General features: G+C 35.5%; 1 protein-coding gene across 8 annotated transcripts in view; it reads right to left on the bottom strand.

Moving 5' to 3' along the window:
* The window catches only part of AOPEP (aminopeptidase O (putative)), a 198918-nt gene that overhangs the window by 87284 nt on the left and 93979 nt on the right, over nucleotides 1–17655 (bottom strand). For all 8 annotated transcript variants that reach the window (XR_004254378.1, XR_004254377.1, XR_004254381.1 and 5 more), the window contains 2 exons: nucleotides 15093–15136; nucleotides 7396–7456 (listed from right to left, as the gene is read on the bottom strand). Coding sequence is in view for 2 of the 8 variants with exons in the window: in XM_032206693.1 (XP_032062584.1) it covers nucleotides 7396–7456; nucleotides 15093–15136 (105 nt within the window). In the remaining 6 variants the exon portion in view is untranslated. The remainder of the gene's footprint in view (nucleotides 1–7395; nucleotides 7457–15092; nucleotides 15137–17655) is intronic.

Here is a 17655-nt window from a genome sequence, read left to right as displayed (position 1 = left end):
TTATGGCAATGCAAGCCTGGCTGTGTACATATTTGGCAAGTCTCTGTTCTGCATCTTTGTGTAAAAAAAGGACCTGTCCTCCCTCCCTTTGCTGTTTCCACCCCCTGCATATGTAGGTGGGGGAATGGGAGCTTGGGAATGTGAACTTGAACCAGCACTGATCAACCAGGCAGCAAACCCTTATTGTTCTTGAGATACCAAACATAGCTCCTTTCTAGCAGGGATAAGCCCAGTCATTCTGCACATAACATAGCTTTTGTGTTCAGCAATGCAATTAATAGGAAAAGGGAATCGGAACGACTGCTAGAGATTTGTTTTGAAAGAGATTCTAATGAACAAACGTGTGGAATCCAGTCCACCTTTATTTTAGAAATGGAACATTATTTCAAATGCACTTTAACCTTTTGAACAAGCTATTACTCATTCAGATTTACTATACTAGTACTACTGTTGTACCTCTAAGCTACATGATGCCAATGGACATCCTTAGGGAAAACAGAAAAATGTTTGTGAAAATCTCACTTTTGACTGGAGACGTATGCCAGTGTTTTAGCAGGTCATTAAACTAAATCCAGTGAAGTATCCACCTCAGCATTACTGCAGAAGTGCATTCCAGCTCTGAATCTCAGAAGCTTTTTTTTTTTTTTTTTTTTTTTTTTCCTGAATCATTCAATTAATGGCTAAAATAAGATTACTGAAATTATAGTTTAAACTTCACTTTTAGAAACAAGAACAAGGGAGGCACTGAAATGTTGTGGCCAATATTTTCAACTCTAATATTTAAAAATGAACATCTACATTCAAGTTAGTCAGCACTATGTAGGTGGCAAACCTGAGAAAGCCTGTTTTCCAATCTTGGAACGGAAACCACACAACAATTCATTAAAATGTTGTTTTGATGATGAATATCTCTTTTGCCCCTAAAATCAGCAATCACACGCAATCCTGAAGAAATTTACCTGAAACTTTCTAAAACTGTAACAATATATAAGATATTCCTGATTTTGAAATATATATATCTGAAATAAATTTGGTGATGCATCATTTTATATAAACAATTTCCTTGGGCTTTTGAATAATCCAACAAACAAAAACACATCAGTCTGGACCTTGTTTAGCAGTATTAAGTATTATTTATAGGAACAGCTAATTAAATTATAATTACATTTTATGACAATTACTTTCTTTAGATCACTTTGTCCTCCTTATTATTATTTAAATAATAATAGACCTTTTAACTTATTTGATACTTTGCCACAAACAAAATATCAATTTTTTTCCAGTTTGGTCTGTCTAGAAAGACTTTCAAATGCATAATCTTTATCTAAAACAGCTTTCAAAGAGTTTACAGTGTAGAGAGAAAGTCTGTTTGTGCAATCTGTTTTGATTTGTTTCTCTTTGTAATTCAACTCTCATTTATGCATGTTACAGTACTATGCAGTATATTCCTAAATCCCATCTTTTCTTTTAAGGAAATGGGAGGAAATGTTGACTAATTTTTGAAAATACACAGCATTAATGATTCACATTGAAAAAGTTTTTTCTCATTCTCTTGTTATCATTAGAGATTCCATGAAATTATATATATTGTTGATCTGTGCTGATTTAAGTTTTTAAGGACTTTGAGAGGTTTTTTTCATCTGCCAATCTGCAAGCAGTTTAATATCAATAGGACCACCACCCCCCCCCCCCTTTTTTTTTTTTTTGAGGGGAAGCATCTATTTTTCAGGGTGCTTTCCATCCATGTACAAGAATGTGTATTTTGCTAAGTAGCAATTACATTTTCTTCAGATTAATTCTGATATATATGTTCATCAGAATTATTAGAATTCAGTACCTGTCAGTTATATCTCTTGCAATGATATGAAAACATACACAAAAGGCTCCATGCTATGATTCTATGTTCAGATAAAATAATCAAAGATAATAGTGAGTAGCAAACTTCAGTGCTTAAGCAGCAGCACGTTATTCTTGTGACTTATTACCAAGTTTGAAATGAATTTAACATTCACAGTTAAACTTTATTAAATAAGTATGAAAATTTATACCTCTTCATAGCCCTTTCCCATTTGTCTCCCCGAATTACAAGCTTAAATGAGATTTTTCTACATAGCAGGTCGTGTTTTCTGCTAATGCCTACAAATTCACCGTATCTCAACAAACAACACGGATTTCATTTGTTTACTGTTTCATTGTTGACATCCACTAATAAGCAGTTATTGTATATATCCAGAGAGAAAAAGTACAAGATTGACTAGAAATACCAAGCATTAACATATGTAAGCCTTTAGTTACACTCCAATACAATAAGAATTTTTCTGCTGAAATTTTTTCTAGTACCCTCTGTAAAGCTTGTGTGAGCAACTGCTAGGGATAGTTACAAAGCATTAGACAATTCTTTTAAAAAATGCTTTAATTTGCTTGGTTTGTTAATAATCGACTTTAACCGCTATGCTACAACGCATCCATGCCACAGCCACTATGCCTGCAGAGCTATCCCTTCATCTGTCATTTTCTCTTAGTAAAAGGAAACAGGAAATCTATAAAGCTTATAACTGGGGCAAAAGCCAGGAGCCGTCTTAGTAACAGACTGCTTCATGAGAAATCATATTAAGTGCCTGAGCTGCTGCTGTAACATCCCCTAAAATTTATGAAACCATAGAAAGATATTACCTACATTGATTTAGAACACTGCACAAACTACATTTTAATTCTTTTTTTTTTTTTTTTTTTTAATAGTTTATGAAGTTTCCTTTAGTTCTGCATTTCATTTCTTCAGGTATGAGACACAAGAGCCAGTCACATGTAAGTAAAACTAGAAATACTATGAGTAAATATTCACCACTGGAAGAATTCTTTCGCCTGCATATTTCCAGAAGTATAGTTGGTTTACAAAAGTAGCATTAGTAGGCAGAGCTTAAGCTACTTCTTCACCATAGTAACAAGAAATAGTGCAGAGACGAAAAAATACAAATTCTTTTTCAGTGGTAAAATTCTTAGTATTGTAACAGGAGGCAGTCTTCCAATGTTCATTCAGAATTAGAAATCATGGAGTAGTATTCTCCCAATGCTCTCAGAAAGATGCACATGCTCTGACATACCTGTTGGCAGTACCTACTACAATCAGGAAATACAACTTAAGCTGGAAGAGGGGATAAGAATTACGCTTTAACAGGATAAAGCGGCAACTTAAGAGGGAACCTGAGGGTCACTTTTGTAACACAAGGTAACAAATCAAATGCACGCCCCAAGAACACTCAAGATAGATTTCAAGTTTACCAGTAAATAATAGCAACCTATGAAACAATGTAGCTTCACAGAGAAAAAAAATAAATAAATAAATTAAGAAGTGGTAAAACTGGAATGAGCAAAAAAAGTACTTGTAGGGAGTTTATGAGATGCAGATACTACTTGATGTTATTTCTTCTACTACTCATTTAAAAATTCCCAAGAATTTAAAATAAACATTTCACATTTATTTTTAAAAAAGATTAATTCACTATGATAGAATAACCAATTCTCATAAAAGCAGATGGACAATATATAACAAAAACAAGTCTGTGCAGAATAGAAGAAGATCTTGCTCAACAAGCATACAGTTCTTTAGCTTTAAACTCTAATTAAGGTAGGACATTACACAGATTGAAAGATACAACAGAAACCATACTTCAGAGAACAAATCGTCACTGGCAGGAATTAAGTGGATTTAAGTAGTTTCATAGGTGTTTTCCTGCTCTAAATACTGTTTGGTATTTCTGATTCTACCTGCCAGCTTAACTCATCGACTACAGTTAGTGGCGTTAAGTCATTACTAGCCTTGTGCCTGATGAAAAGTTGCTACAGTGTACCGGTGAGTCACTTCTGAGATTGAACTACAGACTGGAGGCTGCTGATACGTGGTTTGATAGATTGTATGTTCAACAACACACCATGCTTCACCTTACTTAACACCACCACAATGCTTTCCTGGAAAAACAAATCCTCCTGAAAGCTCATATTTCAGAAATGCTTGCTTTTCATCTCTTATGATCCTTTTGTTTTGTGTATAAGAAAATCTTACCACACAGCAAGCTTCAAGGGAGCCACTGTGCTGTGATACTCTTCCATTTATGAGAAGACTGGCCAGGCATTAGCACATACACTCCTTTTATAGGATTAACCTTTAATGGTTTAGAAAATACAGAAGCTGAAAGTGTAAATTAGCATGTAGAATTTTATTTTATTTTATTTTATTTTTTTTTAATGGCAGCAGGCCAAATTCTGTTTTTATTTATCAGTATGACTCCCTTAATTCACATAGTGTTACTTTTGATTAGTAATGATATATATAAGAGCCTGGAAACTGGCCCAGAAAAGACAACATGCCTTTTCAAAGACTGCAATGGTAACAGAGATTGACTAATATTAAAGTTTTGCTAATTATAAACTACAAGTATAATGGAGTGTATATATATAAATAGATACAAACACATACTGTTCCCTGCACAGAACTGGGAACAGGACTAGGGATGGCAAATGATACAAAGCACGGGTACTTTAGATTTGGATATAACCATGGAAGAAAACTCTTTTTAGGAGTTTCACTTTGGTAGATACTGCTGCAAATCAGCTGAGCCTGGTAAATTTTCTTTGTATTAACTGCCGACATGGATTTCCTGAGCAAAACCCACCCAAACATAAAAACACCATGGAAACAAACAAAGACAGTAAAAAACATATAAATCCACATATGGGAAAGATACAAGAGGAACTATGTTCTGATGTAATTTTCAGAATGGACAGCATGACCCTGTAACATAGGTTAATCTTTTCAGTAGGGAGGTTTCCACTCCAAATGCAGTGAACTCTTAGATACTATTTGTAAATCAGGAGATATTTTAACTACCATGCTACAGGACATAGAGCAGTCCGCAAAGTAAGGGCGATAAGCAGAAAGTTGCCAAATCCTGTGTAGGGCACAGGACGCCTCTTTTCTGTCTTTGAGACATCTTTGGAGCAAAGATTCACCAGCTGCTTTTTGGTTGCCCCACCACACAAGAAAGGCAATCAGCTGCAACGTATGCCTCACGAAGCTCACACTGCCTGACTGGCGGGCTCAGCCATGTCATTTCATCCAGAGGAGCAGACAGAAGCCTTCCTCTACAAACACCCTTGTCTACTCACCTAGCAACCTATAAAAGAGAATAAATCAACTCTGTGGCATCCCTGGGCTTCTCCTTGATGCAGGTAATTCAACTGAATGTAAGAAAGTGGATTACATGCCTTTGCCAGCCCTGATCTGTCATGAGAGCTAAGAAATCAGTTTGCTGGAAAGATAGTAATTTAAATACTTTTAAAGGAGGGTTCTGTATCAGCTCCTGTACAGCACACTAGTGTATTTATAGTTCTCTAGTCAGTAAATACAGTCATATTCAGATTACAGATACTAACAACATATTAGGAGCTGCTAAGCAACCTCTACAGTTTTGATTTCAGGAATAAGGCCTCCCCACATGATTTAATAAAGCACTAAGTGAACGAGGCTTTGTATTCACTGAATGATAACTCCATTTCTTTCAGTAAAGTGGAAACCAGTTCCCGCAAGAGCCTGAGATGTGCTGAAGGCAACAAGAGTAAATTGTCAAAAGGTTATTGATGAGGGAGAGAGAGAGAGAGAGAAATGGACGAAGTCCATATGCTGATTCTCAAACGAACAGAAAATTAAATCAGCACTATTCCAGTTGGCACTGCTGATTTTACAGAACAGCCAAACTATCAGGAAAATCTCTTTGGTCATTAACAAAAATTTACGATGATTTACAAGCCCACTGAATGTGCCAATATTTTTGCTGTATATTTTGCTTACACACCCAGTAGATACTCCCAGGGTATTATGAAACTACTTGCTAGACATTCTGAACAGCCCATACTACTCGCTCACATAAACAGAGAGTTCAGTTTTCACACTAATCACTATTTTCAATTATTTAGTCTATTCTCACCTTCCTTGTTTGTGATTTTAGAGTTGATTGTAGGAAACTGGCAAGGGACATCTTCAGAGACTTACTTAAAAGTAAAATGCCAGAAAAGTCTTTCATTTCAGGCAGCCAGTTCAGCATCTTACAGCAGTAACTGTGCAACTTTAGTTTCTGTGCAATACTTGAAGCAGCTGTTCTACAACCCATTGGATCTTCTATTAGGAACAAAACCTTGATTGAAATTTAGTATTAAAATCAAAATCCTTTTTCAAGAAATGAACGAACATGAAGATGCATGATGATACTGCCCCTTCCCTTCCCCTCTTCCAGTTAAAGCTAATATTCCTTTCAACAGTTTTACAGCAAAAAGCAAATTCCATAATGATTTTACGGTGTCTTCAAACATTTTGATCTCCGGACAAAACTTCCCAGAGAACCTTGTACAGCATAAAAAGAACAATGAAGGTGCACGATACCTCTGAAGCTGACAAGAACTCAACCACAGTGTTCAGGTATGGCTCAGGTTCACAGACCACTGCTTGTCATTTTGACCCATTTTGACAATTCTATTTGCAAACATGCTCAGTCCCGAGAGCCAAAGCCATGCTGCCTACATACCTCTCACTTTTGCACATACAAACCAGGTTATCATTCTAACTCTTAAAAATGGCAATGCAAAGTGGAAACCAATGCAAGCTCTACTTAAGATAAATTCCAAGAAACTTAAGCAAAGCCAGTGTAGTGCAAACCAATTATAATTAGAGCACCAAATATAAAATAAAAACATATTTTGGAAAAAGCTGTTTTAGGAACTTTTCTACAGGGATACCTTTCTTTGGCTGATGCCAATTTTGTAACAAAAGCAATATACAAAGTGTTCAAATACCACAGACTACTAAGTATTCTCAGTTCACATAATTTAAAACATTAATATGAAAAAGTTCTCAACATTAAAAGCAGGAAATAATGTTCGGTCTCAACTGCAACACAGTTGGAACCCCAAAGAAATGTTATCTGTGCAGCAGATTCACAAGCAACTCACACTATTCACAAAGCATCAAAGTACAAATAATTATATTTAATATATAGTGAAGTCATTGCTGTTCATATGACTGTCAGTAATTTCTATAATGACAACTATGAGCAATGCTTCTAACATTTAGTAGAAACCAGCATTATACTGTAAAGCATACTTCCAATGACTACAATATTAAGCAGGAAGATACATTTTGTAAGATTTGTCTTTTTGCAGGTTCATTGAGATGATGGTAGAAGTGACCACTAAATGCTTGTGACCACTAAATAACTAAATAAAAGTCAATGATCAGTGTTTAAATATCTGGAAATCAGTCATCATCAAAACTGTTTATTTAAAAATAAAGTATGATATAACGTGCAAAACTCCACAAAGAACTGAGAACAGATATTTTGTATTTACCTTTGGTATTCCGGAAGTGTCAAGCCAGTTTGTGAAGATACTTTCAACAGTTAACCCAGACCTTGAATAAATAAACAAAAAAGTTAAAGGACACACAGAAAACCAACAATTTTTCATGTGACAATTAACCACATAGAAGCTGAGCAAAACCTTGAATTCCAAGTACTAGCTGTAATGCAGTAATAAATTCTTTATTTTTTAATGGGATAATACTATCGGAGGTGATATGACCATGTTAAAGACAGATCCATTTTTTTGTGTGTTTAAAAAAAAGGATAAATTCAGAATTTATGAATATTGACAGAGAAAGTGTAAGATGGTAAACTACAGTCATGAAACATAAATTAGGAACAGGTGTTTGACTTTTTGAGTAGAGTATTATTATAGAAGCAGCCTAAATGTAAATACATAAAGAAGATGAAATGAAACAAAGCTTCTTTAAACTTAAGGATTTTAAAAGGCACTGATGGATTTTAATCCTCAGAATTACCAAGTATCTAATATATTTCAGTTTCACTTTCATCTTTTCTGCACTTTCCCTGATTATACCCTGATAACTTTCACAGGGAAGTCACAGCATAGTCTGGAGACTCAACTACTATGAACTATAAGTAGTTTGTCATGATCAAGCTGTATGGACTAAAATAAACACATGCTAATTATGTGTGGTATGGACTAAAAGAAACACATGCTAATTATATGTGCATTCATTAATTATATTTCCCCTTCTGTTTTTGTAAGAAACTTTTGTTGAATTTACTTAAACCCAGGTTAAAAACTTCCCAAATTACAGAGAAGTCAATTTTAAAAAAAGTAAATTAGTGTTCATGCTGCATTCCAATACTGAAAATACTCAACACTTGAGTAAGCTCTCTATGAATGTAAATATTCTGAGAAGGAAAATTATGTGCACAGTCCTGAGCATAGTAATGACTTGGCAAGATTCATTGTAGTACTTGCAGCCACTTTCATGTGTATAATGTAGACCCCTAAACAAAGCACCCAAGAAAAGAATACCCATTTGAGGTCTGAAGTGGGAAGGCAAGCATCTCAAGACAGTTTTTAATAGAGTTACATGACAAAGAAGCCTGTTTGCTTTTTTTTTTTTTTTTTTTTCACATACCCTGACAAAACTCTGCTTGAAATTCTGACCATAAAAGAGGCTTATTTACGTACTGTACCAGTGACTGTGAAGGATTAGTAATGAATCCATCAGTCATTTTTACTGAATGATTTTAAAACACCTTAAAAGATTAACTTTCACTACGCCAATGAGAGACGGATCACTCACTGTTATGCCTGACATGCAAATGGGAAAACTAATGCTTAGAGAGCTTATGGAGTCTCAAAAGCAGTCAAGCAATATGCTATTGGATGACACAGTCAGCACAGTTATAGAGTAAAAATTTCCATGCGTTTACCAATCATAGTAATTACTTTTTTTTTTTCCTTTTATTTTTTCTTTTTTTTTTTTTAATTGGATAGTTTTTTTTGGAGTGACCAAAGATTTAAATTATTGACATTAACATGTGTAGCAGCAGCACTTATCCAGACATGGGTTATAGTCTGACTTATATTCTTGGCTGAATCCAAGATGAGAAATTTACCCTCCATTTTTCAACAGTATTATGCGTTGTATTCCTCTGAGGTAGAATTAACAGTTACGTCCTCCATGCCACACCACCATGCTGTTAGATCTGCCATCCCTACTTAGCAGATTTCTGAAGGAAGCTTAATTAAAATGAGCAAAATGAGCAAATGAGCAAATCCACTTGACAGAATAAAATTCTGCTAATGTGTATAAAGGCTGGGAGTACCTGATGAAAATAGAGTCAGCTGACTATGCACTGAGTTGTTCAACAGTACCACAGCAAATATGCAATCTGTTCCTAATATACTTGTCCAAAAGGAATTTTACACAGGAATTTTGTAACAAAGGCAAAAAGCAATCACCAAGGGCCTTAAACACAAAAAAGCCTGTACTAACAAATGCTGCCCTACGTCTTTCAGCTACCAGGACATGCTTGTATACACAGGATATAGCATCCTAGTGAAAACTGTAAAATACATATTAAAGAAAAAGAACATTCCTGTCACAACAACACTAATGACATCTAATGTTTTCAGTCTCTATTCTTTTCTTTTCTTTTCTTTTCTTTTCTTTTCTTTTCTTTTCTTTTCTTTTCTTTTCTTTTCTTTTCTTTTCTTTTCTTTTCTTTTCTTTTCTCTATTTTTTTTGTTGTTGATTATTTTTTGTTTTCAATTTTTTTTCAGGTTTTGATCAGTTGTACATTTTGGTGCAGGCCAAGAAGGTTTAATGTGGAAGCACAACTAGCCTATTCACTGCTAGTAACACGTTTTGACAGTTCATGCAGTTTAGGTCCCAGCCTTTCTTCCAGTGTCTTTACAAGTAAGGGATGACATTATTAGCCTGGCTGAGATGACTTAAAAAGTCCTATGAGAAGAATGATTTCCAAAGAGAAAAATAAATCTTCCCAATCGCTGTCTGAAATGACAAAATACATCTTGTAAACATTAGGAGATGTGCCACAGACCAGTAGATAAGTAAATAAATTAACCCCTTATATCACATGATTCAAATGATCTCAGCATTCAAGTAGAAGCATTTTTACATGGCCAGGATTCCAAATTTTAGGGAAATTGCCATTCTGCATGTCTGATCACTATGGAAATTGATTTTACACAGATAACTGAGCATAGATACCGTGCTTATAATGGGGTGGTGTTCTACGTTCAAGTGAACTACTTATTCACTTTTTCTAGATTTGGTCAGCTTTTAACAGTACCTTGTTATTTGTGGAAATTTAGAGCATTTGAATGCCAGATACTTCATGCGGTGTTATCAATAGTGGTGTCTAATCTAAGTTAGTTAGCTGAGTCCTTTTCAAAGGGAACAGAGAAAGCAAAGTATCTCCAAACAGCCAGTCAATTCACTTTCATTGAGATAAGACAACATTTTTTTCTTCAGTGCTTCTTACTGTTTGGTTAGTGCAAAAAGCACATACAGGACTAGCTTAAAATTGAACACACAAATTTTATACAGTCAAAGGTATATTGGGTGGATCATACTACTTACTCTGTCTCAAGTAGCATAATCAGAATAACAATTTTTTAATTTATTATTTTATGAATCAAACCCAACACAGCTTTGTGTTTCAATGCTGAACCAGAACTAGCAGATAGGATAAAATACCTTTACTTGTGCATTTAATTGTTTTATTTAGGGATAAGAAACACAGCTTTACATTGCCAGTTTCTCCACTTCTTCTTCAGAACCTAAAGAAAGATTAAAAGTCAAGATTTCCTCGGAAAAAAATAATAACACTGCTTTTGCTACATAGTACCTTTATTTATTATATACTCCTCCCTCTTCCCCTTTATTTTTTTTTAAGCCTACAATGGTTCACTTCAGAACACTGGCTTTGAAATAAGCTTATGAAACTGAAAGGAATAGCACTGTCCTGACAACACACTAATCCAGGCAGAAACACCACTTGTAAATTGTTTAGTCTCTCCTGAAATTTTGACATATATCTCAAGGGTAAAAATTACAACACTGCCATAACTCTGTCTACAGCACCCTCACCTTCAGCCTTCAGCTAAAAATCCTTTCATATTCCCATATGCAGTTTGTTTGTTTGCATTTCACACACTTTGTTTTGTTCACTTTTTTGGCCCCAATTTAGGACTTTCTTATTAGCACTCATCAAAAAAAAAAAAAAAAAAAAAAAAAAAAGTATATATATATATATCTTTAAAAGTCAACAAATAACAATTTTTTTTTAATTAGTAATATGTAGACTATAGTAAAGACCTACTATGAATGTATCAAGCATCAGTGCTTAACTGAGAAATCCTTGGAAAGGTTGCTACCAGCTTTCACCAGCCAAGGGCACATACAACCTGCTTATATTGCATTTAAGCATCTGTATGGACTTAAATCTGGTGTGTTACTGATTTCCTGAATGGCCTTCTGGTCAAGGTACTGCACTGGGCTATGGGAATCTGGGTTTAATTGATTTGCACTACAGCAGAGTTCTGTCAAGACCGCAGTTTTTTTAATTGCTTTGTTCCACAGTTCTTGCTGAAAACTAAGAATTCTAGTGTATCCATTATCTCATCATCCCTTGTTGATTTGTATAGACTATAACCTGATCAGCCAAGTAATGAGCTCCTAATATCCATCCATACAGTACAGGCCAGATGCAATGCTTCAGAAAAAGCTCTGTAAAACACTAGCACTAATGATAGTTTCAAAGTTAGCCTTATAGAAGATTGTTACATAGCAACTCAAGGAAGAGACTGGATCTTGTCCCTTCAGAATAAAATTTTGCAGCAAATAAACAGAGCTCATGAAAGTGCATAACTTTTTTGGGTGGAGTGGGGTGGGGGTGGGGTGCTAAAGGAAGAAAAGAAGTAAACATATCCAGCTAAAAATATTTCAATGAGCAGATCTGCTGATTTGCTTTATCTGTATACATACATTCATTTACATTGATCATTTTCAAAATGAGCCATTACAGCTATATGGAGACATAGTTAGGGCAAATCAAAGAGTAGTGACAGATCAGTGACTCTGTCAAGTACCCATACCTTCCAGATATGTTTTAATTTGTTTGTTTGTTTTATGTGTTTGTTTTGTGTCCAGCATATGTATCATAGAATCATAGAATATCCTGAGTTGAAAGGGGCCCACCAGGATCATCAAGTCCAACTCCTGGCTCCACACAGGACCACCCAAAAATATATATATTCTGGCTTAAAAAAAAAAAAAAGAGGAATCAAAAATAATGAAAAAAAAAAAAGCAAACACAAAAACAAACCAGATAAAACCAAAAACCTTTCCCAGTTATTTGCTTTGGGTGCTGGGTGCCTACCAGCTCTTTGTCTCCATCAAAATCAACACTTTCATGGCAAGTAGCCTTTAATGTTAGTATCCAAGAGAGCAAATATGAAAGAAAGAGACATATACCTATGTAGAACGGTGCTTTGAAATCACAGCATTATTTTAACACTGGTTTGGTACTTAACTGACAATTTATAAAGACATTCAAGGAATGTGGTTAGTAAGACCAAGTTATTAACAGTACAAATAGCAGAGATGTAGCACAAGCCTTCCTTTGTCTACTATGTATTATTAGAACAATAACTTTATTAGTCTTCTTGTTTATGTTATTGAATAAAAAACACCACCAGGAAACCCCAAAGAACAGAACTGACCTACTCAAAAACTGTTTTTGCACTCATAAAGAGCACAGGCAGTTCCACTCTGATTTATCTGAGGCTGGTGAAATTCACCCTGTGCTACAGGGCCTTAAAAACACTGACTTTTGCATGGCTCACATGTTAGGCAGATGTGGAAAGGATCAATTTACAGCAACGAATACAGCTGTAAGCCTTGGGGAAAAAGGAACCACTGAGAGTTTTAATCAAATTTAGTGCACCATGCTACACAGACATGTAAGAGGGGTTTTCTTATTATTTTATTTTTTTTGAAGAAACTGCAGCGAGCTTTCAAAATATATATGAGCAAAAGAGATGCCTCATTTACAAGCAAGTAGTATGGTAGATTTGTTACAGAAAGGCCAAGTTAATATAGGGCTACAGTCACTGCATATTACACTTCAAAAGAATTTGAAAACAGGTAAGGATAATATAGATAGCTATTTGTTTGTTCTTCTTGCCATTAGTCCCCTAACTGGAAAAAATGTACCTTCAAGGCAAGCTAGAAGATGCTGAAGGACAAAAAGGTAGTGCTAGGCCTGTCTGATGTCAGTGTTCAGTCACAGTCCAGGAATAGAAGAATCCTGTCTTGGAGAGTGGATTCCTATAGCTAGGAAAATTGAGTCAGAGCAGGCAGTGAAGTAGCCCTGTAGGCATGTAGGTCTCCTCCTCTGAGTACAGAAGGCAGGAAAAATCAGTGACTGCAACTTAAGCAGTTGTGTCTGTATTTTGGAACTGTTCATTATTGGGAATGTACTGAAAAAACTCCTGTAACTGAAAATGAAAGGACTTATGTACTGGAAGAGAGAGAATCTTTTAGATATAGTCTGCTGTATCAAAAAGCAGAAAATAATGTAGCACTACTCAAAGGTAATAATTACAGAAAATTTCCACACTGTTGTATGATTGCTCTCTGCCAGTTCTAACACGGTTCTCATTACAGAAGTCTCCCATGAGCCACATGCTACTCTTAGCTACACACTAGTTTGCCTCTGTTGGCACAGCTGAGAATAATTATTATTCTTTTTATAGTTATTTAAAGTTATTTATAGTTATTTATAGTTATTTAAATATAGTTATTTTGTATAGTTATAGTTATTTAAATATAGTTATTTTTTATATTCTTTTTATAATTATTATTATTTTTAAAGTCCAGCCTCCATTGCAATATTAGAGTGCTTAATGTTTTTCAAGTAAGCAATGTTTAGTTTTAAGGAACGTGCATATGCAGCACAGTTTGAGGTAGCACAGAACAAAACAACAAATAAGCAGTGATGGATTCAAAATTCTGCTAAAGACTGGCTGTATCGTCTTCAGCCAGTCACACACAGGAGGATTTCAAAGGACTTGTGTGGCACTGGGTTTCCATTAGTGCTTTCCATCTTTTCCCCATTCGCACACAGTGTGACAGGGAGGGTATGATTCCAGACTACTGCTTGTGGAAAAAAAAAAAAAAAACAACCATCTTCTCTGCTCTCACAGATCTGGGGCAAAGCTGTGGCCCCATCACTCTGTTTCATGCACCATGTTCCAAGAGCAGCTGGCAGGAGGATTACAAATTAAGTTGAGCAGCTGTGCCTGGCTCTTCAGATCACGTAGTGAACACAAGATCTCAGTGCTGCCCTAACATGAAAGTTAAAGGCAAAGAGTTAAATAACTGGGGGAAGCACAGGGTAGCTACATCACAAGTCTTGTATTGTTGTGTGTATATATAAATGAAAATTTACAGAGAAAGAGAGACACATATGCTTGGAAGAAACATTCAGAATATTACTAAATGAAATTCTATTATTTATGGCTAGCACTGCTGAAATTTAGATCTGTGAGGAATGTTTTAGCAATTCATGTCAATAGAGAGCTTGAAGGGAAGTGTATTTGTAAGCTGTTCCTTGAAATCTCTGATATCTGGGGGTGGGGGGTTCAGAACAACTGCTAACTATTATGACTATTGCATGGGACACTATGCGAGTCTCTGATATCTGGCCAGGAGATTAAGAAGAAGGAGAAAGCTGAAGGACAACTAGAAGGCAAAGCTTGCGGGGGACGCTGCACAAGTCTCTGACATACAGCCAAGTTGGACACAGGAGAAGGACATGAGGGAGGAAGACTATGAGCCTTCAGCACGAGAGACCCCCAGAGGGACCCCCAGAGACAGATACGCATGCTCCCGTAGGAGGGGTTGGATTCCAGAAACTAATTATAATAACCCTGTTTTTTCTAGAAGTAGTAATGAATATGTATTAGCCTGGGAGCATAAAAATCAACTGCTTGATGTAACTGGTGTGGGTCTTGGTGGAGCAGAGACTCCCGGTGCACCCAGCGCTGTTTGCTTACCTCTATTCCTTTAATAAATTGTAAACTTTGATTATAGTCCTATTTTGAAGACTGAGCCATTTATAACAGATCTAATTTCTACTTTTTCCTTTGACCTTCCTGGCCTGGTTCTCACTTACTCTTTTTGTTCAGGTACATCTTCCAACAGCATGGAAAGAAAATCCTGGAAAATGAACAAAGCACCACAGTTAGTATGTTTATGAAGAGATAGCTGCACATCTACATTGCTAGTGAGTGATAGATTTTTAAAGACTGCAGACAGCAGAACAGTAAGAAGAAAGTTTATGTATCTGCTCTGGTGTTATACTGCTCAATTATTTATACAACACACATTATGTTTGTCAGTTTTCCAACCCACTCAAGGAAAAAGTGTCAATATTGATAGAAAATGGGTTTGAAAAGCCTGCTGACTATTTTAACACAATCCCACGTTCCCTTTTTTATTTAATCTATAATACACATGCAAACTATATTTAAAGCTGTTAAAAGTTATACTTTTACACATACTGAAAGGCTAAGAAACACCAGAGTTAAGAGCGTCACTTGCATTCTCTTCAATGTGCTTATGTTATCACATTGTCTTTAATTATATGACCATGCTTTGTTTTTCTTTTCTTTTATGCACATTCCTGAGCAGAAGACAACACCTACTTCTCATTCCCTGACAAAATTCATGTCGCTGTGAACCAACACCAACTACAAAGCAAACTCTTCAAAGAGAAGGTAGATAGAATTTCTTGAATTTAGAAGGAAAGTGCTAGGCCAGTGTAACAGTATTACTATCGTCCTCACAAAAAACAGCCCTCTTTATAGAAGCTACACATGACATCACTCAAAGGTTCTCCAGCACCCCGTGCTATACAAGACATTCGCCCTAGTTTTAATGGCAATCGCTTTGACACAATGCACTCTTCTGAATAACCTCATAAGAAGATGATTTATTAATATGAATTATTTGTTTATATACTATTTCATAAAGCAATCCACTTTATTAATACTAATTTCTGCGGAGACAAATTTCATAGCATAACGATGTTCCTCACTGCATTATATGAGTAGAGACTGATTTCTAATTGTGAGTACTTGCTTTCTAAAGTCTTGAAGAACGTTTTCTGAAACACAGAAAGCTTTAATTTACGGACTGCTATGGCATTCAACAAAAGATGCTGTTCTTCTGTGTGACTCTGGCGTTGTTATGGAACCAAAGAAAGAGTGATTGCACAACTGAAACAACTGAGCAACACTGTTATGTCTTCTTCCTTTACATTATAATCAAGATCCGGACTACATTGCTGCACAGTCTGCTTATGAGTAAAGCTGAATTACAGAGTGCCGAAGCTCACTGCGGCAAGAGTGCCATAACTGCCCTAGCACTGGTTCTGTCCAACTACAGTGCACAGATGACTTGATGATAATGCATGAAATTCTGTGACTTCCTACTACTACTTGTAGTTCTCTACCATTGTTCTGTATATCGATAGAGAACTTCTGTCTCATTCAGCTTGTGGAAACTTTCCTGGAGGTACAGAGTAAGCTTACACATATAATTAAAGAACATAAAAAATGGAGAAAAGATTGCCATTAGAAATGTTTCAAAGACTTAAGTGTCTGAAAAGTAATACAGAAGTGGTCAACCTTGCCACTGGGTATAGATTGGGTATATATTAATGTATAGACTGGGTATACATTAATGCAGCCACATTAAATGATTGGACTGCATCTTTTTTTATGATCAGTCCAATGGTATACTTGAAGATACCTTTGGTATTAATGGTGGTTTTATATTCTGTGTATTTTACTTTGATATTAAACATATCCTTATTTGATAAAAGCTGTCTTCATCTCACCGAATACCTGCTAAGAATAGAAATCACTCTACACATTTTTAAAACAAGGATTAATCTCTTCTGTTTTATTTTAACTGCTTCTATTTCAATGCTTCAAAACAGAATAGGAAAATGAATTACCACTTACCTCATATTTACATGTCTTTTAATGCTTGCCTATTATCAAGTCTGCCTGACACATCCCTTTATAGGTCTGAAGTTTCAGTTGCTTATAATTTTGTCAAACTTTAACCATCTGGAGTGAAATTTCATCCTCAAGCTATTTTAGTCTTCCTCTCCAGATAAAACAGTTCAGAAGGGTTCAATAGTAAATTTAGAGGACACAGTATTTTTAAGCTTTGATGCCATTTCTTTAAGAGGTTCTAGTGACCTTACACTTTGAAGCAAAGACTTGTGGATGGGTGGCCAAGGTAGTTGCAATCATAAAACAAAATAAAGTTTGCATTTTGTCTTTGTGACAAGTAATTCAATGAAGTCAGAAAGAAAATAGGAGTTAGCAATCACATCACTGCAGTGCTGCATTATTATCAAACTGGCTTACATTCATATTATTCAATTATTTTATAATATTTAATAATATCCTATTATTAAATAATTTCAGTTCCCTAGCTACTTCTGTTGCTCTTCCCTGGCTGGAAACCCAGAGGGTAGAAAACAACTTTTCCCTATATACAGAAACTGTTATTCTGAAGTTTGTGAAATTTTCTTTGGTTAAACTGAAAAAGCCTTTGAAAAAATGAGTTCACACATGTTCACAAAGGATTTGCTAATTCCCTAAAGACCATATTGTATTTCCATATTCCAGACAGAAGCCAACATTTTTGCTCACAACTGC

The sequence above is a fragment of the Aythya fuligula genome, chromosome Z (assembly GCF_009819795.1).
Source record: "Aythya fuligula isolate bAytFul2 chromosome Z, bAytFul2.pri, whole genome shotgun sequence".
Classification (NCBI taxonomy): Eukaryota; Metazoa; Chordata; class Aves; order Anseriformes; family Anatidae; genus Aythya; species Aythya fuligula.
This window is presented reverse-complemented; position numbering and strand designations above follow the sequence as displayed.